Source organism: Aulostomus chinensis, chromosome 12 (genome assembly GCF_037954235.1).
Source record: "Aulostomus chinensis isolate RoL2024-O1b breed Wild chromosome 12, RoL_Achi_v1.0, whole genome shotgun sequence".
Classification (NCBI taxonomy): Eukaryota; Metazoa; Chordata; class Actinopteri; order Syngnathiformes; family Aulostomidae; genus Aulostomus; species Aulostomus chinensis.
This window is the reverse complement of record NC_141331.1, coordinates 8196959-8223169: the sequence shown is the minus strand read 5'-3', so window position 1 is coordinate 8223169 and position 26211 is coordinate 8196959. Positions and strand designations below refer to the sequence as shown.

Sequence of the window (26211 nt, the reverse complement as noted above, 5' to 3'; positions counted from 1 at the left end):
GGTCATAGGGATGATTCCAGATTTGGATTAATTCAAGCTCATCTTCATAAAAAGTGCAAAAAGGTGTACTTTTTTATTTCAGCTGTCCTCAGGGAAAGATATATTTCTCCAAGTGGTGAGGAGCAGTCTTAGCCACCGTGCCACGCGCTTCTATCGCAGAGGTCAAACTGTCTTCAGCCGCAGCACTTCAGTCCCCTCATTAGGGCAACTCTATCTAAAACTGTCCACGAGGATTTGACATCATTTCTAATTTGTTGTACTTGGAAGTCTGATTAATTCACAATTACTGCGAGACAAAGAGAGGAAGAGGACGTGCGGTAGGTAGGTGAACGACAGAGTCTGAATGCAGAGCAGAGCTCATCCAGTAATGGAATCAATATATTCACATAAAGAGGCCAAAAAAGGATATTTATCTTTATCATATTTTCACAATGACTCCAGTAATGCATAGCAGGAACAAACGATTTAGAGACTGGATATGAGTTGCCAGAATGGGCTTAAAGTCTCCATTTTCAATATAAATAAATGAAAGAGAAACACGCTGTCTGTTGTTTTCATCAATATCCATCTCCTTTTTGTTTTTTTTACCCACTGAATCCGTTTGTTATGGAACTTCACCTTGTTTAACTACTCATCATGTTTCACATTTTGAAAATAAGAGTTTTCCTCTTTTCTGTAGATCAATTCGAAGCCCAAAACTCCATCACATTGGAAGTGAACCACCCTGGAAGAAGGCTTAATGAAGGGCAGTTATTCTGAATAGCCGACAGAATTTAAGACAGCTTTATAAGACTGTTAAGTACGGAACGAGGCAGGAGGTTCAGATTTAGGATCAAGAGATATGTTGAGATAAGCAAGAAAGTTAATCTCTGTAGAAGTAAGAAGCAAAAGCTGAATTTATTCGAGGTTGGCCTTTGCAGTATATGAGTTACAATTTACAGCAAGCAGAACTGGGTAAGTATGCTTTTCTACATGTGGTCAAAACTGTTGTGGCCAAATAATATTGTTTTTAAGCTTCTAATTTGAGCAACGTGCTTGCATTTTGAGTTGAGGAACTGCAGGTTTTTAATCCCACTTCCATGAGAGCACAAATCCTACGTCCACTACAATGTGTTATTCACTTTGGACTCTCGCTGCAAAAATGATATTTTTGCTATTTCCCACCATTTCTTGTTTTGGATATGTGAGTGTTTGCATGTATGGATTTTAAAAGAGAGTAGCTGGAATAGAATCATCTCTGCAGCTGAACACATGCATGCACACATACAGTACATGCAGTTTTCTCATTAGACACGTAGACCGCACTCTGCTACCCATACCGACCCAGCACATACTTCAGTTACATTTTATTTTTCCAGATTGCCTCCAGTGCATATGACAGCACAAACAGAATAATAAAGAGGAAGACAAAAAAGAAATTCCATGTATTTGTCCAACAGGCCAAACAAGAGGAAATGACTCAATCGGGTGAAAAAGGGTAAAAGCTTTTGAAGTCAGTAGTCCAGATTCATTCTTGCTTCATTTAATAAGAGTGTGATTTTTATATTATAATGGGTGCTCGGTGTAACTGTTGTTTGTGCATGCGGATTTATTGTCGGGTTGCTGATGAAATTTCAAAATTACGATCCCTTCATTAGAAAGTGTGCACAAATACAGCCCAAATTATCGCAAGGTGAGAGGGACAAAAATGTCGTGAGTGTAGCAGAGAGAGTAAACACCTGCAGCCCAGGTAAGATGGTTCTGATGTAACCGACACGTCGCACTGCATGCGAACCACTGCATTTGTCAGCTGGGACGGTTCAGTATAGTGGCCCTCTTAAATTCTCCTTCGGAATATCACATGAAACACGCAGGCCTCACACTTTGCAAGCAATTTATTGAGTGCAATCGATACAGGCCATCTCGTGATATCAAACTGGTACAAAGACGAACATGTAAAGATGTACAAATATTGCCGTTTATTAGGTCTGAACGGAAGAGTATAAAACATACTGACCAGAACAAGTCTGGCTCCACAACAATAGGCCACATGTGTGAGTTTGAGGTTTTGCTTTGAGATTTTTCTGCTTTTTCATCTCTCTTTTCTGCTGCTACTGCCACTCATGCTGAGTGGCTGGGGGGGGGGTCCCCATCACTCACTGCTCACCAAACAACTTTTGTTTGCTACATCTGAGGACCTCCAGTATCTTTTTCATTTCTCTCATGTATCTCCTTGTGTCCCAGAACCGCATCATAAATCTTGCCTGTGTGACGGTACTGGATGTTGTTGAAGCCAGCAGCAGCCAGCAGGGTGGAGTACTGGCCGGCTGTCCTCTCCCGACCCTCCGTCTGCACCAGCATGTTCAGAGAGTAGAGCTGCGCTGTCAGCGGGCCGGAGCCGTCCTCATGGAGCAACGCCTCCACCAGCAACACACCACCGCCTGCAAGGCCCACGAGAGGTCAGATTTCTGTGTTTTTCTTGATCTCTCCATGTCTTTGTCTCTGCCCCGTTCTCCTGCTCTCTTCCCCCCCAACCGGTCAAAGCAGAAGGCCGTCCCCATTGAGCCTGGATCTGCTCCACGTTCCTGCCTGTTAAAAGGAAGGTTTTGGTCGCTGCTGTTGTAGGATGCGCTTGCTGATGGAGAGTTGTTGGGTGTAAATTCATTGAAGGAGTTTGGTGCTGGACCTGCTCTACTTGTGAAGTGTCATGAGATAACTTTTGTTGTGATTTGGCGGCGTACAAATAAAATTGACTTGACTCGACTATTTCCTTGTCTCAAACCGATTGGACGACTGTCCTAGATTGACATTCACACAAAGATACACATAAGAGGGTTTTTCTTATGTATTGGTGAGGTTTGACAACCATCTCGGCCACCTACAGCCATCGACCAGCAAAAATAAAACAAGATTTAAGGGATTTTAAGGATTTACTAACTTGAATTGTTCTGTCACACCAGCCAGTATCGGCCTTGTTTCCTACTGTCTGGGGACTAAGCAGACATTTGGGAATACTTGGAAAGATATCAGCAGCAAAAATTAGTTCAATATTGTCTACATCAGGGATTATTTAGAGATGGTAAAACCACCTCAAAGAGGGACATACCTTTTTATATTTTTTTCAAAATGGTGGGTGTCTTTTAAAAATTGCGCGGTTTCCATCAACCTTTTTCAATTCAGTTTGAATGAGTATCATCCACTCAGTGTTCTTGGACTGGACAAAAAACATATTCCCATAACATAAACCGATACTTTTTATGGAGTAGGTTTGGTTTAATGGGACTGAAAATGCCTGAACGAAAATGTGTGAATCATCTGAGCTGAAACAACACTAGTAGAGCTGATAATTGGCCAGTTATTAGAGTCTTGGTACGACTTGGTGCTTTAAACCAAACTCGATCTCACCCAACTAGCAAATAAACTCCTTAGATCTCAGCTAAATGGTAGCTGCAACAAAGGTGGGCTTTGCATTTTTGGATGCAGAAAAGCGTGCAAACATTAACATCTTGAAGGATAGAAAAGAACTTGTAGAAATACACATTAGTCCAGAGCACAGTGCCTTTCCTGTATTTACTACCTTGCTTCAGAACCGGGGACATCTGAACAAGACAGAGAGTGAATGTTCTCTGTTTGTAATGACGCTTTTGTTTTGTTTCGATTTTTCTATTAAAAAGAAACCAAACCAAGGGGGAAAACACCACAAATTAAAAATCTCATCAGTTAACCCGAGTCAACAGACGATAGGAGTATTTCAAGGTTACTGCAAGTCTTCAGGAAATTAATTAAAGCAATGTAAAGTCCTGTGAAGTGATGAAAGCCAGACTGTCTCTGTGAGCGCATGTGTCTTTGATCAGAGTCAGAAGGACAGATTTTTCTGGGATCAGCTGCATTGTGGGATACAATCTGCCATCTCATTTCAAGGCGTTGCTGGGGAAAAAAAAAAAAAAAAAAAAGCAGCACTTTCGCACTCAGAGAAATACACACAGACACACACACACACACACACACACACAGACCTGGTTTGCAGGCTCTGTAGATTTTGCTCAGCAGCTCCACACAGCGTTCGTCAGTCCAGTCATGGAGGATTCTGGCGAGGATGTAGAGGTCAGCCTCCAGTATGGGGTCTTTGAAGAAGTCCCCTAAACACACGCACATTTATGTAATCACTAACTCTGTTGACAAGCCAGATGACACTGGTTCCTACTGCAGTATTACGAAGAAGCGCTCGTCAAATACTCATGATCTAATATTGATTGATTTGTGAGTGATGAAGGAACATCCCTGAGGCCTGACATGATCTGAGGAGGTGAAGAAGATCATCCCGATTGAACTCATGGACACTTGGGAGGATGGATAAATACAGGAAGCGCCGGAAACGAGTGTAGCAATGCGGGGACAGAGGGTGGCAGGCCTGGATATTCCCCGTTGAAGATGGCCGCAAGGGTTTTCCAGCACAGTCTGTGTGAAAGATGCTCTGGGACTAACAGGAGAGGAGAGGAAGATAGCTGCTTGAAGGATGGGGGATGCAGCAGAGAGAGCTTGGCTCTGGAACAGGCGAGAGGAGTTGAGCCTCGGGCTTCCAGTCAGGAGAAGACAGTCAGTGAAGGGCCATCACTGCTAACCGGCCAGCTGAGGACATTCTGGGTCAACACGTCGGAGGAAAGATGTTCTATTAATGTGTTGACTTTAAAAGGACTAAAACAATATTGTTCAGAGTTTTGAATATAAAATTTCAAAACTTGTATTATTTGGAGGCATTTTAATGGCTGAAACAACGTGGTGTTTGAAAAGCTATTGTGGAATTTAATCAAAGAAAGTGAATGTTAGTTACTGTGATGTGATGCTGTACTACGGTACTTTATCTTGCCGTCAAACAGCATGAACAGTAAAATTGTTACATCACCCAAGAAGATTATTTTGTCTTTCAAGCATTCAAAACAGATGTCTTGAGCAGTCTTGTACTGCTTGATGACTCCAGAATGCAGAAAGAGCCAGCCACGTACATTTAGCTTGACGCTAATGACAGCTGACGACTAATAATCGCAAAAATGTCCATTCATAAGTGCATCGTCAGATATAATCCACATCTTCCTCATTCAGCTTGCTGCTCAGTAATCTTCAAATACTTTGATTCAAAACATAAATCAAACTATAACCATTCCAGCAAGGTGCAAGTGACAACCGCAGGAGAGGTGGCTCAACTAAAGGCTAGTTCATGGTCGCGCCAAACTGGAAGTGCAAAAGTTAGCTTTCTTTTTAGCTTCAACCAAAGTTTTTTGCGGACTGCTGAGCATACTTTCCACCACTCTATGTGTGCGTGTGTGTGTGTGTGTGTGTGTGTGTGTGTATGTGTGTGTTTGTGTGTGTGGGTGTGTGCATGTGTTAAATGTCAAGGGATTTCGCACTGGGCGGGAAGATGTTCGTTACCTTCGAGGAAGCTTATCCTCTGGTCAGCCTCCGTGACAAAGTGTTCCCTTGACATCCTCACCACCTTGGGGAGGTCAAAGATCTTCACAGTGCATTCTGGGTAGGCTGACGTGCACTGCTTGGCTAATGCTCCACTGCAGCCTGGGGAGGGAGAGAAGAAAAAAAACAAAAAACAAACAGAAAATTACCTTTAGTTACGGCACAATGAATACACACAACCTTCATTAAAGCGGTGCATCACTCAAGACACACACACACACCGACGCACGCAGTCACACAAGTGGAACAGATGCTTTCAGGTATGTAAGTCATTATTTATTTGCACGATTTGTATTCAGTTGTGTATAGCAGCTTTGGGGATATGGTTCATCTAACATTCATGCCAATAAAGCAGACTGGATTGAACTGAATTTAGAGCGGCTGTCACTCTATACAAAATCAGAACAAACAGAAGCTGCTATCTGGGAATATTCTAAATGAATCTAATCTGATTTGATGTTTATCTGGCTATAACAGATTTCACATACATTTAAATATGAACATTCACATTCGAACGCATTCGTGTGTCTCTGTGCTTCATAGAGAGAATGACAGAACGAGGCAGGACCTGATTATGTGGGTTGAAAACAAACGTGCAATCTCACACAAGCATAAATAAAAGGGCAGAAAAGGGGATGTGAAGATATGCATCTTTTAAGTTGATACGTTGGCAGCATTATTATATGTGTTCATGCTTCGTTAAGCGACGGGAGTTTAAAACAGAGAAATAAATAAGTCAAGATGGTATGAATGGGATGAAAAAGGCAGGGAGGTGGAAAACAGGATCAAAGAATATCACTTTGATAGACAGACAACTTCAGCTAGACCTGGAGCTTGTGTGTGTGTGTGTGTGTGTGTGTGTGTGTGAGTGTGTGTGCACGCGTGCGAGCGTGCGTGTGTTGCCCCTTGCTCCTTTACATGAAGTGCTACGACTATATCCGTCTGTATTCTTACAGTGCTCCATCACACATGCACCCACCCAGCCTTTGGCTCTCACATCAAACAGGGGTCAGAAGAGGATGAAAATCAAAGAGCGCCGAGGAGGAGCAAAACCAAACAAACAGAAAACCCCAAGCTAACCCGACTGCCTGTTTGTTAAGGAAATCCTTTGATGGAAGGGTCGTGATGGGTGCCGTTTGTTATATTTGTTGTGTTTTTGTTTTTTTTAATTATCTCTTGTCATCTCGTATGTATTTATGTGCATATAAGTAGCTGTTTATGTATAAATACAAGAAACTCTGATGTATTTTTGGCCAAAGTTTTAAATATTAGTTTGCTAACCAAGTCGGGTCGTTCTTCTTCCCTGGTGTTAGCTATGGTAGCCTTCTCCATCGCTACTGTGGATACATTGTTTGAGCATCACAAATGACATTATACATTATCACAACTTGATCCATTTGGTCCGATAATGTTTGGCAGGTCTAGAAGAGCCAAACTATGACATGATTGATACAGATTAAAGGTAGCAGAGGTAGCCAGTAGCTAGTGGGCGTGCCCTACCTAGCATTGAGCGTGATCCTGGCGGCGCGTTGCTACATACACAAACTCCAAAAATGGTGATAACCAGAGAGATTTTCAAACGGCAGCCTAAAGAGCACTGTGAGAACTTGAATGCCAGAGACATTTGTTTATATGAAAACACATTTAAAGCTTTAAAGTTTTAGTGGGCTCAGATAGCTGCAGATGGTTTGGTGACGCTACATCGACTAGCTCTTTGCTACTTGGAGAAGTGCTAATGTTAGCTTGCTTCTCCCAAACTTGCTGCATTTAGTCCTGCTTCTGGTTGGAGATTTTGTTGTTTTTGTGCTTTATTTATATTTGTAAATTTTTGAAACCATACTAGTCTTATGGCATTATTATTTAGTATTCACATTCTATTTCTTATTAGCTGTAGATTTACTTAAAAATAAATTAAATAAAAGTAAAAAACAACAACATCATAACAGTGCAAACAGATATTCAATATATAAACTCTTACTTTTACTCTACATCTTATACTATATGATGAAATATACATATCAGCAAATATTATAATTATGTAGTATAAATCTAATCGTTTAGTGAAACTGTTGTCATTTTGACAAAATAACTATAAAATTGAGTATCTGTTCATGGAGTATCTTACGTCCATTGTAGAAGTATAAATACATATATAGTATATATAATATTTTACTGATACCAGCTGATTCACTTGCCAAAATATGATGAAAGCACATCAAACACTGACCCTGTGAATGTTGCAATCTGAGGCAATGATACGAACACAAATATCAAGAACTCCGTCTGACATTTCCTTCCTCCACACGTCTGAATACAATATAATGTTCAAGTTGCCAGAACAAATCACATTTATTCATTCACATTTAACTGGATAATTATTGTAATTAATGTTAATTGCTTGATGACTTACATTAAGGGAGACTTATTTGTTTTCAAACCACTACATTTCAGAGGGAATGACTGACCTTTTTACATATTAAAAGATGGGGATACTTATTCCCTGCTCGAATGTCAACAAAAGAAAGAAAGAAAAACTGAATATTATGCTTCAGAATGATGAATAAAATTTTCATTGAGTAGTTGCAGTAACCTTTAAGACGAGTCTTTATTTTTACATACAACCCAACAATGAAATGTGTGTAAATGTCACATTAAAATACATCTAAGTGCAGGTCTTTGCTCAAACCACAGAACAAACCTCCTTCAATAAATGTTGGAGGCTGTGACTGTGGGCTCCTGATGGAGAACAAAGCTCAGCTTGTTAGCTGAAAGTTGACAGACGGACAGTTGGAGGACCTGAGCAGCAGGTGGGCACAGACACAACAGATGCTGTGTGAGAGACAAAGTCTTAATGGGACACCGTAGTCACGCCCTTCACACTCCTGCTGTGTACACGCACGCTCATCTCGGAGATGCACCCTCATGTATAAACATGAGCACACAAACCCACGCCGAGAAAGTCACAGAGGAGATGAACGAATACAGAGAGAGGCTCTCCTAGGTGCCAGTGTGTTTGAGGGATTTAGAGTGGCTTCACAGCGCCCCTCTGTGGCCAGCTGAGGTGTTACAGGGTGTTAGCCCAAATGAGCAGCATGCTGTTTCCAGCTTGTCAGAGCTCAAAATAGATGTTAAATTGAGACTCCACACTTCATAACATAACTGCTGTCTTTGTTTTACTTGACAGATGCAGAGGCACCAGCTGTTATGGTGCTCTGAGTCATTCAGCTCTTTATTTAGCTTTCTTCAAAATGGTGGTAAACATGTTCAGGAATGAGGATTTATGTGTAGAGCCAGCTATTCTAGGAATTTTTTAAAAGAAAACTGCGATGGTCTGTCATTTTTTTGGATCCCCAGGAAAAAATTTTTTTTTTGGACAACACAGTTCTCAACATTGCTCAGAGCAACTAAAACCACAGGATGACACATCATAAAAAAAACCAACTGGTAACATTTCCTAAAACCTCACGAAATATCATGAAATCAAAGATTGATTTCTACCTTTTTTTAATCTTTGTCCCTCTCTGCTCTTGTTTCTGTCATTTATTCTTTAGAATCCCTGACCTCTCATAACCAAGGTCTTATTCTACCTTGTGTTTAGCGTCTTATATTTATATCCTTGTGCCTTCTGCTCTCTGGGAAGCATTTGGTTAGAAAAATGCTGTTTGAAGATGCTTCATAGAGCAGCCTTCGTAAATCTGACCTGACAAAGCGAGGGCTTCTCTACCTTCATGTATAAAGACTACAGAAGCTGATGGCAAGGGTAAAAACAGGATTATGCTACACAAAAGTCACATCAAATCTCGTGGGAACACAAACTAGACAGTACATACTTTACTTTCCGTGCTATTGCAAACCTGAACATGTTGTCACATTGATTTCAATTGATGCCACAATTGGGAAACCTGGTCGCACGCCCTCACCGAAGTGTGCCTGTCACGGTGACCTTGACCTCGAACCACTAAACTGTTTTCATGTTTACAGTGAATTTGAAGAAACTCCCTCTAGGCGATCCAGAGATATCATATTCACGTGAGGCGATGACGAACTGGACCTTTGACATCCAAAATCTTTTTGGGTCACCTTCAATTCCCAGAGCACATTCGTGCAAACTTTGAACATTAATCATTCGTTATTAAAATTCAACTGACATAAACTATTCTGGTGGATGTTATTTTATGTATTTTTTCTTTGTCTCCTCTTTACTTATGCTCATAAACATCCTGGACTGTTCTGTGCTGAGAACTCTGAGTGATCGTCTTATAGCTGAAAGCAGCACTACAAGCTAAACGAGGGGGAAGAGTGACAGTCGAAACAGTCTCCTCATTCAGGGTACTATCAAAACAATGTTGTAGCTGTTACTTGAAGCTAAAATAACCCATAAAGTTGTTTTCATGTGTGTATTTGTGCCCTGTAATGTGTATGTTCTCAGATACGCACTAAGACACATGGTTGACTGATTCACCAGAGTCAATAACTCCAAGAGGCTGGGGGGGATGTAATAAAGGTCACAGTTGACAGTGTGTGTGTGTGTGTGTGTGTGTGTGTGTGTGTGTGTGAGTGCGTGTGTGTGTGTTGCATTCCTGTGTAAACATACTATACTGTATTAATATATGTGTGTGTGTATTTGTGTGTGTGCACCTCTGCCAGCTGTCTCTCAGTTAACACGACACCAACGATTTTAAATGTTAATGACTGCGAACCCACAACCTTATGAAAATGAGATATGGTGATTAACTAAACATGCATGCAAACACACACACACACACACACACACACACACACTTACCTCCAATGTCACAGATGAGCTTGAAACGTGAAAGGTCAAAGGCTGTGACCACGTCTCGACCACAGATGTTCCAAATGGAGTTCATTAACTGCATAAATTTTACCATCTCCTCATCGGACCTGCTCACACACACACACACACACACACACACACACACACACACACACACACGTTAAAAAAAAGAAAAGGCTGCACACTGTAGCTCGCTTTATGTGAATATATTAGTGCATCTGTGAGTGAAATTTGGAGCCCAAAGCTCTTCTTCCAGACTTCTGGAGATGCCACCTGTCACATGATACCAGTGGCTTACAAAAGTACCATTAAGCCAGGGTGGGTTGTTTTTCCCTCTATGGCAGATTAATTACTGGTATAGCTTGGCATTTCTCTTGAGCTGGTGAGTAACATCTGGCTATGTTAGACCAAGTCCTGCCTAAACTAAACCTTAACCACAGAGTAAAAAATCAGTTACTCCAATTAGGGACACAGCTTTTGGCTCCAGCTGCACATTGCTGTCCCAATCCAATCCTTAAGGGCAGTTTGTGTCACATGCCGAGGGTTTCTCCCTTTCCAAAAAGCCCCCCATGGCGACCCGATGTGTACGCGAGAGCGAGAGAGCGAGAGAGCGAGAGAGAGAGAGCAACAAAGAGAAGCCCGGGGTGACTGTTGCTGCTCTGAGAAATCTCCACCTCATCACCCAGCACTTTGCCCTGCCAGAGGCCTACACACACACACACACACACACACACACACACACACACACACACACACACACACACACACAGAGCATCCTCCATTCACTTGAATTTCATGTGTCCACAATTCACTCTGGCGATGAAATAAACCAACTTCAGATGACACACTGACCCGCAGAAGAACTTTGAAAGTGACTCATTGTTGGATGTTACAACTCCAGACTTTGATTGTCTCAGATATGAAAAGCAAAAATGACTCTGGGGCCAAACAGCCGACTGTCAGCTTTAATTTGAGAACATTTTACTAATGTCCTCCCCGGTGACAACATACACTGCTATTTTTTGCTAACGATTGAAACATAGTGAAGTGTTACTGAAGAGAAGATGCTCATGTTCTTTTCCATGATTATGACATCATGCAGGTATGTGATCGGTCTGCTCTCTCACACGTGTCCGCCGGTCTCTCTCCCAACTCTACCGACCCAGTCACAGCTGCAACAACACTGCTATGACTCCATCAGCGTGTAAGGAGAAATTAAATGAAAGGATGATCACTAGTGTGATTCTTTCACGGAGGTCATGAAATCATTAGGCTAATTAACTATGTTGTTGTTTTTGAGTTAAAAACTAAAAAAAAATGTATTGACGACAAAAAGTACTGGACAGAGAAGACATGGATTAAATGGACGATGCACTTGAGATTTTCTAAACAGACATTTTTGGACGATTTTGCTGCTCTTAGTAGTTGTTGGGCATCATTAGCTTCAAGCTCAACGTACGTAGCTGGCTCTTTCTGCACTCTAGGGTGACAGAGAAGTGATGCAAGAAAAAACATTGTGGGCACAAGAAAATTATTTGTGAGTAATTGAAAGACACTTTCTGGGTGAATTATTGCTTTAAATGAATGCAAATGAAACAGTATTATCCAGTGTTTGTAAGTCTGAGTCCTAAAGTGAGATGAAAATTTAATGTAGTATTAAAGGAAAGGTAGAGCCTTTATTTGGGAGACTACAGCAGTAACATAACAACATAACAATCAGAAGCAAGTGGGTATTGACGGTCCACCCACTGCTGAAAATGAAAGAGATGCATCCTGAAAAAAATCCATTTTTTGTTTCTTTAAAAACAGAAAAAAAATGCCCTGCTTTCTTGCGTCTGCTTGTGTCAACTGTGCTGAATCAAATGGAGGTGAACCAGAATGAAAGCTGCTCCAGGATTCCCCGTCCTAGATATTGTCTTTACATATTAAACATGCGCTAATGAACACAGTAACGCTAACAAGGAGTTCTTTCAGATGTAATACTTCTACTAAAATGCTGTCATCAGACTTTAGATAAGACAACATTAAGAAGTCAGCAGTGTGTACCGTTGTCACAACTTCTGTATTTAATCATCTTAACACACTCCCCATTCGTTTCATGCTGCTTGATGTTGTCATATGATGAATTTTCAGAGAAGCACTCAGTTTGGATCATCATTTCTATATGTTTCTACAAGTGAATATTGAAAATATCCAGCATATTACCCACCAAATAATCATAAAATGAAAGGAAAGCGTCCCTTGTACTATTTTCCTTTCTCGCTGTCTAATTGCATGTGTGCGTGCATGTATGTGTGTGAGAGTGCGTGCGTGTGTGTGTGTGTGTGTGTGTGTGTGTGTGTGTGTGTGTGTGTGTGCCTGCCTGAAATCTCAAAGCCTAGGTGTGTTTTCCTCAATCTTCTCTGCTTGTTTGAGTTTAGGGAGTGAAGCAGTAGATGGGGCTTGGCTGTAAATTATTCAGGTGCAGCACAAGGCTGGTTAAATGGCGATGAGTAAACAGAAGTCTGAGTCATCCAGCCAGCTTCGAATCATCACACACGGCTCCAAGAATGCACTGAATGACTTCAGTGGTTGTTGCTGGTGCTAATTTTACCCACTCTATTCACAAGGGAAATCAGCGGGGACAAACAACTGCTACTCCACATTATATCAGTTATGCACAGGTGGTGACATATTTCTTGCAGGATGTTTTAATTTTCAGGCTTAATTGCTAATTCGGCCAGGCAAGGGTATGTGATATTACACATGCATGGATGATATTTGGATTGTTCTCATTTCACATGCAAACACCGAGGTATTGTAATGGATGCATGAACCACATACAAATGCAATAAAGAGCACGAAAAGCTGAAGATGAAACACGAGTTCCCATCTAATTAAACATGCATTTCCACTGAGGTGGTGAGTGGTCAGGCTTGCTGACCTGATGAGGGGCAGAGTCTCATTTCTGCATCTTTAATTTTGAAACTAGAAAGCGCCCCGAAAGCACATACTTCTGCAAAGGAAGTTACGTGGAGAAGGAGCACACAGCGCCATCAAAATCTGTTCGTACATTTTCTTCTAGACCATTAAAACACCTTCCTGAATCCAGAATATGATCCATATCCTCTTCGGGATCTTCATACTGATCGGTTTACTTAAAATACCACGCCTCAACAAATTTCCTCAAAAGATGCTCAGAGTTTTCTGAGATATCAGATATTATTTTCTGAAAGAGATCACACATCCAGAATATGATCAAGATGATGGCAAAATGTTCCTTCAACCATTTCACACTTGAAGAAAAATATCGCTTACAGGTACAGTGTATCCTTCTAGTGCTCAGTATCCAGAATCCAGGACCAGGATCCATATCTTTTCACCAAATCGGATCAACTTCCATCCATTCATTTTTTAGATATGTTGCCCACAGGCCAACAAATAGACACATGCCATGGTGGAGGGGTTAATAATGGAAATATACATTTGCAAGAACAAGAATGTTTTCAGTTGCAGTTGTAACTTTGCTCCTCTGGGACTGGCAGCTTTCTACAATTCAGGACCCTCAGGGCAGGCCGGCCGGTCAAAATCTAGTCCCAGTCACAAAGTGTGAATCCTGAAGTGCGTGTGACTGCTGGAAATTGCTGACCAGTAGATCAGTTAAGTGTGGAAACTTTGAGCAATAGATACTACAAACACACAAGACCTCAAGGACAGTGGCAGATGTATTCTCTCCGCCTTCACACATCCCCTGACGTCTTACGGCTCCCAGGAGTCAGGTTTTTGGGAAGACAGAAAAGACTGACAAGCCGGCTTGAGATAGAGAGATGAGGATGGAATTTCAATGAGCAAGAATTTGTGTGTGTGTGTGTGTGTGTGTGTGTGTGTGTGTGTGTGTGTGGTGGTGGGGGGGGTTCAGTGTGTGTTCTTCAAAGATAGATTCTTACCTATAGAGAGCCTGAAACAGGTCTTCAGAGGTGACACCAAAAGCTTTTTCATACTGGTTTCTTCCCTCTCTAGGACACAGCAAAGACACAAATACTTATAATAGCATGACACAACTTTGCAATCAATTCCTGTCTGGTTTAAAGCGCGTGATACGATTTCACAACCCTGCGAGAATGATTTAGGAAACGTATTTTCATTTAGCGCCTTCTATTCAAATGTCCTTATTTGTAAAGGCGGTCCATTTCCTTCTGTGTTTCTTACAGATGGACTTCAGAGTGAACCCAGTTGAGCTCGCTGAGCTGCTGGCGGTCGCCCCAACAAATTACAATGAGACTGAAATCCAAATCTTGAGACAGTGTTCAAAGGGAAGAAGATCCCTCGGCTACAAATCTCAGTCTTGCTGCTCAAATACTCACGATTCCACTCTCTGCTTCTCCATTTAGTTGAATAACATAATAATAACATAGAACATGTTCATTTTATCAGATATACCAACAGCGTTTTCTGTTACATTCTTGATGTTTTTTTCAAGCGGCTGCCATAATCCTTTTTATTTGCTGTTCTGGTTTTCCTCCCCCAGCAGTATTTGCATGGGCCCACATGTGCATGTGCCATATTTTTGAAATAGGATTGCTTTAATACAGAATTATCTTGTCGCAAAAATAAGCTTAAAATCACCCAAAACATGTCCAATATGTAGCAGCTTATAAAACAGATGTCCAAGGTGGTAAATTAAAAGTGATATTTACCCCAAAAAAGTATATTGTTCCTTTCAAATACTCCTAATAGGTATCTTGAGCTCACAAAGATGTTTATTCTGTCTTGCATCATTTCTTTGTTACTCCGGATTACAGGAAAAAAAAAACAGCTATTTATTTTTAGTTTGGAGCCAATAGCGACATACACGAACAAAAACGACAACAACAGCAACAAAACAACAGCAAAACTGACCAAAAGCGCAACCTTTACGAACACCAAAACTGTCCATCTTGTATAAACCACAGCTTATTTATCCTGCATTTATCCTTCTCAGTAATCCACAAACACTTTTGATTTGAGCTAAAATCAAACTGTAACCTTTCTGGATTAACGTGAGGCTGCGGCAGTGCTGAGTTTGACCAGCTGGTGCATTCGGCTGAGAGAATTTGCTTGGACTGGAAAGGTTACGCTTTGTGTTTACCTTACATCAAGTGCTTGTGGCTTACTGAGCATATGGCTGGATGAAGAAAATGTGAATTACGCTGGATGATTCAAACGGGAGTTATTTTTGCTGTTGTTAGCCATCATTTGCGATCCGCCATTAAGCTAGCTCTGAATTCTGATGTCAAAAAAGTAACGCAGTAGGGAAAAATGTCTTCTTGAGCTCAAAACTCTTGTTTGTGAGTACTTTAAAGAGAAACAACTGATTAGAGGAACATAAAGCATGCTGATACTTCCACACAGTTGTACTGCATGGTACAATAAAACAATTAATATTCAGTTAGCAGACCTGGTAGATCTTTATTTAAAATTAAGGCTTCAGCAAAATCGAAATGACTTTAAAAGCAGGTTAATTGTTGGAGTTTCAGTCACAGTCTGTTCAGCTGGCTGAGCTATAACTTGCATTAATCATAATAGGAAAAACATCAGTCAGTGTGGCGCTGAATGATGGAGCACATTTGATGACTGACACGCTGGCATTTTGTTGTGTTATGTCAGCAAAAACAGACAAGTAACTAAGAACGTCAATGCAGGAAGGGATCAGTCTCAACGCTCACATGCTATCACGGCAAGTTGCTGTGCATGAACCCTTAATTCCTATTACTGACCTGACGGCATCAGTCAGGTAGTGCCAGCAGAGGTAGATGGTCCTGGAGCTGTACTGGATGGAGTGGTAGAGGGACACAGGACTGGAGCGGGTCAGGTAGATACTGGCATGCTCCGTGTTACTGTACAGCACTGAGGTGGAGGGGGAGAGACGGAGGGATGACTGTGTGATTACAGCAACTGAAGTTAGGTATGTAAACCAACTTGTACCCACAGTGATGCACATCATGACATCACTATTCACCGAACCTAAAGTGCAATCTTGTCTTAGAACCATGAAGATGAGGATAAAAGATTAAACGCTCTGGTTCTGCAGTTCTGTAGTGTTTTCATGATGTTGACGCAGGCCAGAGGAGAAGGCTGAACACTGTACATATTTGGTGTAGTAAGAGATTCAAAGTTGAAGCTCATATCGTGCAGTTTAGAGAATAAGAGGTTCCCAGAATTAAGTTTTGAGATCCTGCAAATTGAGTTCCACTGTAATTTTCTGTAAATGTGAGATTATCACTCTACATTTGAGACAGCGAGGATGGTTGGACGCAGGCTTGGACTGCTAATCTTCCAGGATATGTTAGAGAGGCCGGATGTAGTGAGCCGCCGTCAGCAATGTGGAGGAAAAACAATACGAAAAAAAAAATAGACCTGTTGTCCATGGCAGCCCACTTGATGTTGGACCAGCTCATTTAGGGATTACATGGTTCCCAAATTTCATCACGTGCAGCAGTTATCATCATGCTCGGACTGTGATAACAATCTGACAATATCATCGACATGGAGAGAGAAAACTGCCTTCTATTATCTAAGTTAGCAGGAATGTCATCGTACACAGAGAATCTCAAATATTCATGTAGACATATCTCAGATGGATCTTTGACTGGAGGGGGCTTTAATACATCAGTTATGGTAAGTTTGACACGTTATAAACCTTTAAACCTACTTGGTTTTGTTTTGTTCTTCACGTGTCTTGTAAACCCTTTTAATCTTATTTACTTTTTATTTTAAATGAACTCATAAACAAGGATTGTCATCATTAATATTGGTCCTACTGCTACCTTTTGACTTTTCTTCCATTTGTCACATCATTGCTCTGTGTGTGTGTGTGTGTGTGTGTGTGTGTTGACCTTGTCCGTTCTCCTGGTGTGTGGTGAGCAGCTGAAGGCCACTGCAGGCAGCCAGCAGTCTCTCTGTTCCATCCAAACTAGCTCCAACTGCCTGGCAGATCTCCTGAGCAGAGAGGGGGCGGCCCGCACTCAGCAACACATCAAACACACCCAGCTCACAGGACGTGAACACCGTCTGGGTCACAGAGAGAGGGGTAGAAAATAGGACAGAAAAATATATTCATATAATGTAGAAATGCTGGGGGGGGGGGGGGGGGCCTTAATTTCAGTGAGAAGTTTATTTCAGATGATTATTACGTGGAATAGAACTCAAGATGACAAATCGCCCCTAACCACTTGTCTACTGGGACTGAAGGAAGCTGAGCGTGTACTCCCATAGGATCTCATTCATTTCTAAAAACATAAAAATATTAATATACAATGAGCCATAAAACTTCTATTCACAGTATTTTAGTGGGTACTTATGTGGCCCATGCTGCACCCCTCCCTAGGTCAAGTCCTTCTATCTGTATCAGTTTCCTCCGCTACATTCATTGTTTTAGAAATTCGTGCTTCTTAAGACAAATCTGTGAAAAAGAACCGGGAGGTTAAATCATGTGTGCGTTACCTTTGAGACGAGGAAGCCCTCCATGTACTCCAGTATTTTTCTGGGGTACGTGTCAGCAGCAGCAGGTGTGACCTCGTTCAAATCCATTTCCAGACGGCCAGCCACGGACTCAGTTTGGACCAGGAAAGTGTCACACAACCTTTCAGCAGGTGTACGTGTGGATGGAAGTGAATAAAGTTCCCAACTAAAGCTGGAGAAAGTACCCACCCAGCAGCAGTGGCAGTGGGCTAAGATGATTAGAGCCAGATAACCCAGATTAGAGCAGGCAGGGGCTCAGTCTGCTTGGACAAAGAAACAACTCTACTAATACACTGCTGCCTTGTTCACGATCACTCAGATGGGAGACTTTCACTCACTAACACCCGACTGAACTTCCCACAAAGTTATGATGACCCAAACGTGATCAGAAGGAAGGATAGGACGCTCTCGTGTGAGAGATGGACTTCTCATCTTTTCTCCATATGGGCTGATTGCACTGATGCTGGGAGACGAATGGTAGCATCAAACCTAATGACACAGTCAGGTCACATGCCTGGATTACACACACTAATCAGTTTTATCCACACACTTCATTAACACAACTGTGTGCGGCAGGATACACACAAACACGACAGCTGGAGTTAAGTTGTGACCTTGATGTCACACCAAGATTTGGGGAATGTGAAACGACAGACATTTTCGAGTCGCCCAGGATCCCAGAGGATGACATGACGTAAACTTCAGAAACATTTCGACATGGGGGTTCAATTTTGCTCACCATAAAAAAAAAAGCCGAATTAAATATGTTTTCGAATATGACAGAATAAATCATACAAGTATTCCTTTATGACACATCAGTAAAACAGGAAGGTGCAGCAGTTTCAAAGTAAATATTTTAGTGGCTAATTAACTGGCCAGCAGATATTAGTTGATCTAAAATACTTTTATTTTTATGAATGCAGGAAAATGACCTCCATTCAATTTGGAAATGAGTTCCTTGCACTGTTTGTCCAGCAGAGCGTACTGTGCTACGCCGATGTCGCTTCAGACAATAAAAGTTTGTTACACAGTTAAACGTTCCACTTCTAAAACTCATCTTTGACAGTGTTTTGCACCATATTTTTACTCTCAGGCAGGCCCTCGGTCGCACTATCGCTTTGCTGTTAAATAACACATTCATTACTCTCATAGTTCCCAACATGGTAACAACATAAAACCCCCCCAAAAAAAGCTTTCTATGTTTTATCAAGTTTTGTTTGTTTGTTTTTTTTTTTTTATTGTAACGGACTTGTGGTGTATGCAAGACACACTTCAGATCATGAGCCTACAGCTTACAGAACAAACTGGCTTCACTCCGACAAATCAAAAATTTCAATGCAGGACTGTCAACAACACTACAACTCAAATCCAGCCAAGAGCAGATCAACGTTAATAGTAAGGCTAAAGAAACGCATCAGCAATTCACTGCGCAGAGGAAAGCGATATTTGCGTCCTTATGTCCCACACTTGATTTGAAAATGTTCCAAGAATGTCGCCAGTATAGAAGACCAGCGAGCCAGAGGTACTCCACGGCTCATATACAGGGCTCATCCACGCCATCACGACACAGGTGATCGCACTCCCTTTTTTTTTTTCTTCTTCCTTTTCAGTCAAAATAAACATTTCAAGCATTTGGAGATTTTACTAAAAGCAAATAAGTCTTCGTAAACTATTGGATCATCACGAAATGCTCTGCTGCTGTTTAGCCTGACGAGTCCATTACTCTCAGCAACAGCAACTTCACTCAAACAGTTTTCCGAGAAATCATTGAGGCAGCAACACAAAGGTCGATCTGCAGGTCTGAGGCAACTTCACAGCTGTCATTTAGTTCAGTAGTCCGTGACCTAAAACATCTTCCCTAACTTCAGCAGCCAGGAGGAGCAGTTCTGGTGGGAGCTTTGTTCTAAATGAGACTGAAAGGTCATGCTAACTGATCTTTGTGATCCCCCCCCCCCCCCCCCAAAAATATAGATGACTTAACATGTGATTTGTTAAAACTGACAATTTTCACACTAATAATCTTGTAAATTCACATCTGAGTTTTAGTGCACAACCGTACAGTCAAGTGTCCTTCGATTTCACACGTAACCTGACGACATTGAACATTCAGCAAATCCAAATCGTCTGCAGTTTCAATCCCAGCACATTAAATGACAAAGTCTCCTAAGAAAAGTAAAGGCAGCGTTGACAGTGTGGAGCTGCTGTTGACAAGCTGCAAATCTTAATTGCATTATTTGTTTTTACAAGTATTTCTAAACCAGGAAAAGCCATTTGGTCACATTACTGAATTGAAGAGAACCACTGTTCTTCTAAAACATACATCCCACCAACACCTGGTATGAAAATGTGATCCCCATTTGGATAATTAACAAGCTGAAAATACAACTGTATTTTCGATGCATTTATATTTTACATAATGGAGGAAATAATTCCTTCAGGTGGGTGGACGAGTTATGCACACGTGCTGGTTTTCACATATCGTTAAACAGAGCAGAAAGACTACACGATGGCTGCAGATTCCAGCGCGTCAGTACGGATGGTTCTACGACAACCAGACTACCTCCAGATGTGGTCAAACAGAGCCAGCTGTATTCTGGTCTCAGTGCATCAAAAACTTGCATCACAATTAGTTTTTGGACACAATATCCATTTTAGAATCAGGCGTAAATGGAGAGTTGACCAGGTGAACCTAGGTGTGAGTTTAGCGTCGTCTGGGGTGACTCCTCTCCCTGCTGTTGCTGTGCCTGCAATATCTTCGGCTGTAGTGACTGTGGCTCCTCCTGTGCCGACTTTTATTGCTGCTCCTGGAGCTGCCTCTGCTGTATCGACGGTGACTATGCCTGTGGCTCCTCCCCCTGCTGTAACTCCTCCCACTGCTGCTCCTGCTCCGGTCCCTGCTGGAGCTTGAGCTCCTGCTGCTATGGCTATGACTACGGCTACGTCTTCCGTTTCTGTGGTGACTGTAGCTCCTCCGGTGATAACTGGAGGTCCTGGGGCGGCTGGTGCTCCTTCTCCTCCTGCTGTGGGAGCGCCTCCTCCTCCCTCGGCTGTGGGAGCTCCTCTCTCTGTGGGAGCGGTCCCGGTATCTTCCTCGTTCAGCGCTGTGCCTGCTCCTCACCATCTCTTCCTTCTTAGCCTCTCTGTCCTTCTTCCTGTCGTCTCCTCCTCTCCTCTCCTCAGCTCCTCTGTTTTGAGGGTGACCGCTAGACCTAGATGCCTGTTTCTCTTTGCCTTCACCTGCCTTCACTCCATTCACTCGGCCCAGGACCCCCATCAAGGCATTATCGCTGCTGGGATCAGAGGCTTCCTCCCCGGCTACTTGGCCAGCCTGCTCCTGCATACCGACAGCTCTTGTTGTTTTCCCGCTGCTCTTCTTCAACAGGTTGCAGAGCAGCCTCTCCCTCAGCTCCTTCTCCCGACGTTGGAGCTCCAGTGCTCGCTCCTTCTCCACCTCAACTCTGCGGAGCTCCTCCTCCTGCTTGCGTCGGCAGGCCTCCAGCTGCTGTAGCCGAGCCAGTTCCTCCTTCTGTCTGGCCTGCTCCTGCTTTTCCTGCTCTTCACGTTCAGCCCTCTCTTTCTCCTGCTGCTGCTGTTTGAGGGCCTGTGGAGGAGGAGGAGACAATGTATGATAATAAAATAATAAACATCTTGGAGAGTTAGTTTCTTTGCCTAAAAGCGTTGAAATATCAGGTCAGACAGCGCAGTGCTTTCTATAGTGCATTTTCTTAATATGTGTAATGTTTGCTGCATTGTTTAAGAATCCACTAACTCTGTATTGCTATAAAAGTCAGAAATGTATAATTATGTACAAGACGACTGGGTGTGTTCCCTAAAGTAGCACTACTCCTCGCCCTTTTCATCAGTTGCCCTGACTGGATCTTCCTATATATGGCGTACCTTGGCTCGGGCCAGCAGCTCAGCAATGAGCCGTAGAGATTCCAGGTTACGCTGAGCCAGCAGAAGCCTCCTCTCCTCCATAGCGATCTTCATCTGAAGCTTCTTCTGCTCTTCCTCTTGCTGTCGCCTCACCCTCTTCAGGTTTCTCCTCTCCTCTCTCTCCTGCAGCTTCTGCTCTCGCTTACGCATTCTCTCCTCCTTCCTCCTCTCCTTTTCCTCTTCCTCATGCTCCTTCTGTTTCCTGGTAAAATGAAAGTTTGACATTTTTTGAAGATCTGTTGACCAGAGGGACATTACATATACATGCAATTTAGCAATTCTGTGTTGGGGGTCACAGCGTACATGTTTATGTAAATGCATGCCATGCAAGTTTCCATTCCTCTCTTTTCTTCTGTCATACCTCTCCTCCTCCTTACGTCGCTCCTCCTCTTCCTTCTCCCGTCGCTTTTGCTCCTCTCGCTGCCTCTCCAGCTCCTTTAACTTCAGCCTCTCAAGGCTCCTCCTCTTCAGAGCCGACTCGCTCAGATGCTTGCTGGTGTCAAAGGTCACCTGGATTAAAAACAAAAAAAAACAAAAACCAAGCTTCAGACATAGACATTCAAAATGGTCATTCATGCTAACACATTACAAAAAATACATATATCATACAGGCGGAAACTCAAAGGCCTACACCATCGTGTTTAATTTTGTATTGTGCTGTGTAATCTCTGCCCAGCTGAACACTGAAATAATCGTCACATAAAACTTTGTTTACTTCCACTACTTGCCTGGACATCCTCAACATTTCAGCAAATTAAAAACTGAGATGATGCTGAAGTGACGACTCTATCATAATCATTGATGAAGAATAGACACAACGGCTTGATGCTGTTCTATTAACCACAGATATGAAGTTAGATAGTTTGGCAATGTAATTATGATCCGCCTGTTAGTTACGAACAATCCTGACTTTGCTATTAAGACCATTATCTACTCAATAAATGTTTTTTTGAAGGCTTCAGTGTTCAGGTAAGAGATCACAAAGACCTTTACAAAGATTTTTTTTTTCCATTTCTTCATCTGTATTTGGCAGACACTTGCTTTCTTCTTCTATCCTCATTTAGATTTCACATTAAGCCTCCCACCATGATCAGCTTTCTGCTGAAAGCTCTTAAAGCTGCTACGTGGCTTATTTGCTGCAACCAGCTCATCTGCAATGACACTGCCCATGGCACGTGGCTTGTTGTTCTTCAGACAACAAATCAGAATGTGTTACTAATCTATAATGTTGAAGGCTCGTTAGCTGCTAAAACGCTGCACTGTGCTTTAATACTGTGATGATCATAATTCAAAAAGGCATTACAAAATGTGAGGAGATGTCAATGAATTCCTACATTCTTGGTAAGAAAAATTTTAGTGGTGCAATCAAGCATTCAAAATTTAAATTAGTCTTTTTCTACTACCGGTGAGTGATTCACAGATAATGGGGACTAATAGAACCTTGATGTTGCAGGCAACTGCCTTTCCATCATCTCCCTTCAGCATCAGCTTCATGCCCCGCAGCGTGTCCATGGCCTTGGTGAAGCCGCAGTACTCCTGATACTGGACGTAGGCCTCAAAGTTTAGATGACCCCCAAAACTAAATGTATTAAAGTTCTTGTCCAGCATCTCCTCCCGGTAAGGATCCAGCATAGGGATGTCAACATTTCGCACCTACAATTAAAAAGTAGCTAATTAGATTACTGTATTTTATGATAGCCAACTTGAACATTATTTTTTTCCAAATTCATGAGACAACATCACAACGGTGTAGCACCTTGCCAAAAGCCTGGAAGACAGCAATGAGGGCCTCTTCAGAGGGCCGATCTGGATACTGGCTGTCTTTCTGGCTGAACCAGCGACAAGGAAGTCCTTCCAGGTGAATTGTGTCGGGCCTTTCTCCTGGTAATGTCTCATTCATGTCCTTGGCATCACGAAAGAAAGAGTCCCAGTCGTGTCTCGAAGGGAAGTCCATCTTATTCTCTACTGCACGTACCTGAAGACAGAGAGGGTCATTTGTATTTTAACTGGTTCACATTATTTTTATTATTTATTCTCATCTGGAAAATTCACTTTACCCTGTGGGGTGAACGAAACATTACGGTTGCAGCAAACAGCAAAATAACTACCTCAAGATCTGTATTAAATAGTAACAACCATCTTACTTTCAGAACATCAGTAAATCCACTGAGTTTGATGCTCTTCCCATCCAGACGAGCCAACAAGCTTTTCACCACTGTTTTGTTTTCCACCTCACCCTCAAACCTGATAAAGTCCAAGGTGCTCTTAGAGATCCGCAGGGCTGAAAACTGCTCAGGAGCTACCATGGCCTTGACTCTCTCCATGACCTCCCAGTTGGAGATGCTTTTGCCTGGCAGCTTGAGCTGAGGAAGGGTCACGCTGATGGTCATTTTGGCAATGGGTTTGAGGTACATGTTGTAGTCGGCAGAAAGGCACACCGCCTCAGTAGTGTCATGGACAATGGTGGTCATCGCTGCGGACAGGTTGGGAGGCTGCCGAAAAGTTGGACAGAAAAACTACTATCTTGAAATAAACTCAATTTATAACCCTTACAGAGGTTATCACATTCAGAGGTATGAAAACAGACTCCCTATAGCCACGTTTCTAGGAAATAGTCATCAATGCGTAAATGCATATTCAGCTAGATAATCCGGTCACAAAATTGTTCGTTAAATCAGAAAATATTGCGCATTAGCCCACGTCACCATCACCACCAGCTTAAAGCGATCTAAACATAAACTCACGTTGTGAATGACGAATAATCTTAGCCATCTCTCTCTCTAACATTTCAACACATCTAATTAGCAAGGCACAACGACGTTATAGTTCACTTTAGCTAGCGCTGGATCCCGAGAGGGAAACACGCAGTGGCGTCTTTTGCTTATTAACATTTATAGGTGGTCTGTACAATGGTTGCGATATATCTACAACATTCTGGCCAATACTAACCTCATTAACATGGATTAAGTAACACCTATTCCAGCAAAAATAGCTAGCGCTACTGGTATCGATGTCTCTAGCTAATGTTCGTTGTACGCTAGTTAGCTCGAAGCGTTCCCGTAACATCTAGCATGTAGTTATTCTACCGTCATTTATCAAGAGACTTTTCAACAATACCTACCTAACACCAGTTAGCCCCCAGCTGAAGGGAAAAAAACCCCCAAAGAGAACAAACTTCTTAAATAGACGTATGGGAGGCAAAACACCGCAGAGAGGAAGGCAGACAACATCAAATCCAGCTCACTTCCGCATGAAGTCAACTTTGACCTCAGAGAGAAACGACGTGCAGCATTACGTAACACTAGCGGTCCTGTTCAAGAACACCGCCACCATGTGGATTGATGTGGGATAGTCTTCTTTTTCCTCTTAATATCCATCCATTGGATTGTGGGAGGAAGCTGGAGTACCAGAGAGAACCCACGCAGGCACAGGGAGAACATGGTGACTCCACACAGAAAGATCCGTGCACGAGCTGGTGCTGGAACCCGGAACCTACTTGCTGTGAGGCGACAGTGCTGACCACTGCACCACCTTGCCACCCTCTTCTTAATATTATTAGGGCCTGAGCCTGAAGGTACTTCAGGCGAAGACCCTATTATGTTTATTATCATTATTAGTTGTAGTATTTTCTCAGTAGTATTATGAATCTAAATTAATTGAAAAACAACTCTGAAAACACTGAGTGAGAGCCTAAAATGCGGTCTTAACAGTCTTTGATTACTCGGGCCAGTTGTTCCAAAATACAACACATTCAGCTGACAAATTTAGAAATTCTATTAAACCGCAAAAAATCCTCTCTTTTGAGAAGCAGGGACCCGATTATCTCTGGCACTTTGGAGTTTAAAAGAATGGCTTAAACAATTACTTGAATGTCCGTGTGATGTGATTAATCGACTTTACTATCATTTAATCATTACAAAAAAAAACACAAGACTGAAGCCTATGTGACACAAAAACAAAAGAGCTTCCAGTTGACAGCGCACTTTTGTTGTATGAGGATGTCTCGTCGTGACTGTTAGTCAAAAGTTAGGCTTTGTATAAATCTGCCTGTATTGCTCTGCTAACTGTTTGGGATGAGGGAGAGAGATGTGGATAGACGGGACATGGATTAGTTCAACAGCAGAGGCCCCAGGCAAAAAAGTTGGCACAGTTTCCCTGAAAAGATGGTAGAGGAATTTACATAATAGGCATTACTCCCTCTGCTGTGTATGTAGGTCAGTAGCTGCAGTCAGACAGCCTCTCTGTCCCCATCAGCAGTCATCGAACAGATAGGCGGCCTACGGCAACCAGGAAACCGCAAAAGCTAATCTCTTCAATTTTAATTAGAATTTGAGATCATACTGGATCACGCTGAATTACACGCACACCCACACAACAGGTGCAGGAGGAGGACCATCTATGAACAAACTATATGGGGTGCAATGTTACACAGTCAGCTCGTAGACAGGAAGCTGTGGATATTGTGTACATGCTGGACCAAAGCTGGCACAGGGGGTCATCAGATCATCAATTATTCAGCACCAACAGACAAGGACAATCACTTGGTGTCCACA

General features: G+C 42.3%; 2 protein-coding genes across 3 annotated transcripts in view; both read right to left on the bottom strand.

Moving 5' to 3' along the window:
• The window catches only part of asmt (acetylserotonin O-methyltransferase), a 63546-nt gene extending 45459 nt beyond the window's left edge, over nucleotides 1–18087 (bottom strand). The window contains exons 1-8 of one of the 2 annotated variants that reach the window (XM_086219891.1): nucleotides 17705–18086; nucleotides 17098–17272; nucleotides 15979–16108; nucleotides 14170–14238; nucleotides 10232–10350; nucleotides 5407–5547; nucleotides 3996–4118; nucleotides 1866–2420 (exon numbers count right to left, since the gene is read on the bottom strand). In XM_086219891.1, coding sequence (XP_086076017.1) covers nucleotides 2164–2420; nucleotides 3996–4118; nucleotides 5407–5547; nucleotides 10232–10350; nucleotides 14170–14238; nucleotides 15979–16108; nucleotides 17098–17272; nucleotides 17705–17791 — 1101 coding nt within the window. In that variant the 5' untranslated portion in view covers nucleotides 17792–18086 and the 3' untranslated portion in view covers nucleotides 1866–2163. Of the gene's footprint in view, nucleotides 1–1865; nucleotides 2421–3995; nucleotides 4119–5406; nucleotides 5548–10231; nucleotides 10351–14169; nucleotides 14239–15978; nucleotides 16109–17097; nucleotides 17273–17704 lie in introns of those variants that run through there. The other variant, XM_086219892.1, reaches the window with a different exon arrangement.
• A 405-nt stretch (nucleotides 18088–18492) lies between these two features.
• Nucleotides 18493–24914, bottom strand: akap17a (A kinase (PRKA) anchor protein 17A). Its single transcript, XM_086219887.1, has 7 exons — nucleotides 24780–24914; nucleotides 23803–24150; nucleotides 23415–23633; nucleotides 23099–23311; nucleotides 22020–22168; nucleotides 21620–21860; nucleotides 18493–21323 (listed from the first exon to the last, which is right to left on the bottom strand). Exons 2-7 carry the CDS (start codon nucleotides 24127–24129, stop codon nucleotides 20424–20426), a joined length of 2049 nt encoding a protein of 682 aa, XP_086076013.1. The 5' UTR covers nucleotides 24130–24150; nucleotides 24780–24914; the 3' UTR covers nucleotides 18493–20423.
• Between the last annotated feature and the right edge of the window lie 1297 nt (nucleotides 24915–26211).

Bases quoted from the DNA above. Each gene is read 5' to 3' on its own strand.
- akap17a (XM_086219887.1), bottom strand. From the start codon at position 24,129: ATGACCACCATTGTCCATGACACTACTGAGGCGGTGTGCCTTTCTGCC. The intron at 23,312-23,414 runs GTGCTACACCGT...TTTTAATTGTAG, and splicing joins TCTTCCAGGCTTTTGGCAAG to GTGCGAAATGTTGACATCCC. The intron at 21,861-22,019 runs GTATGACAGAAG...TCATTTTACCAG, and splicing joins CGACGTAAGGAGGAGGAGAG to GAAACAGAAGGAGCATGAGG.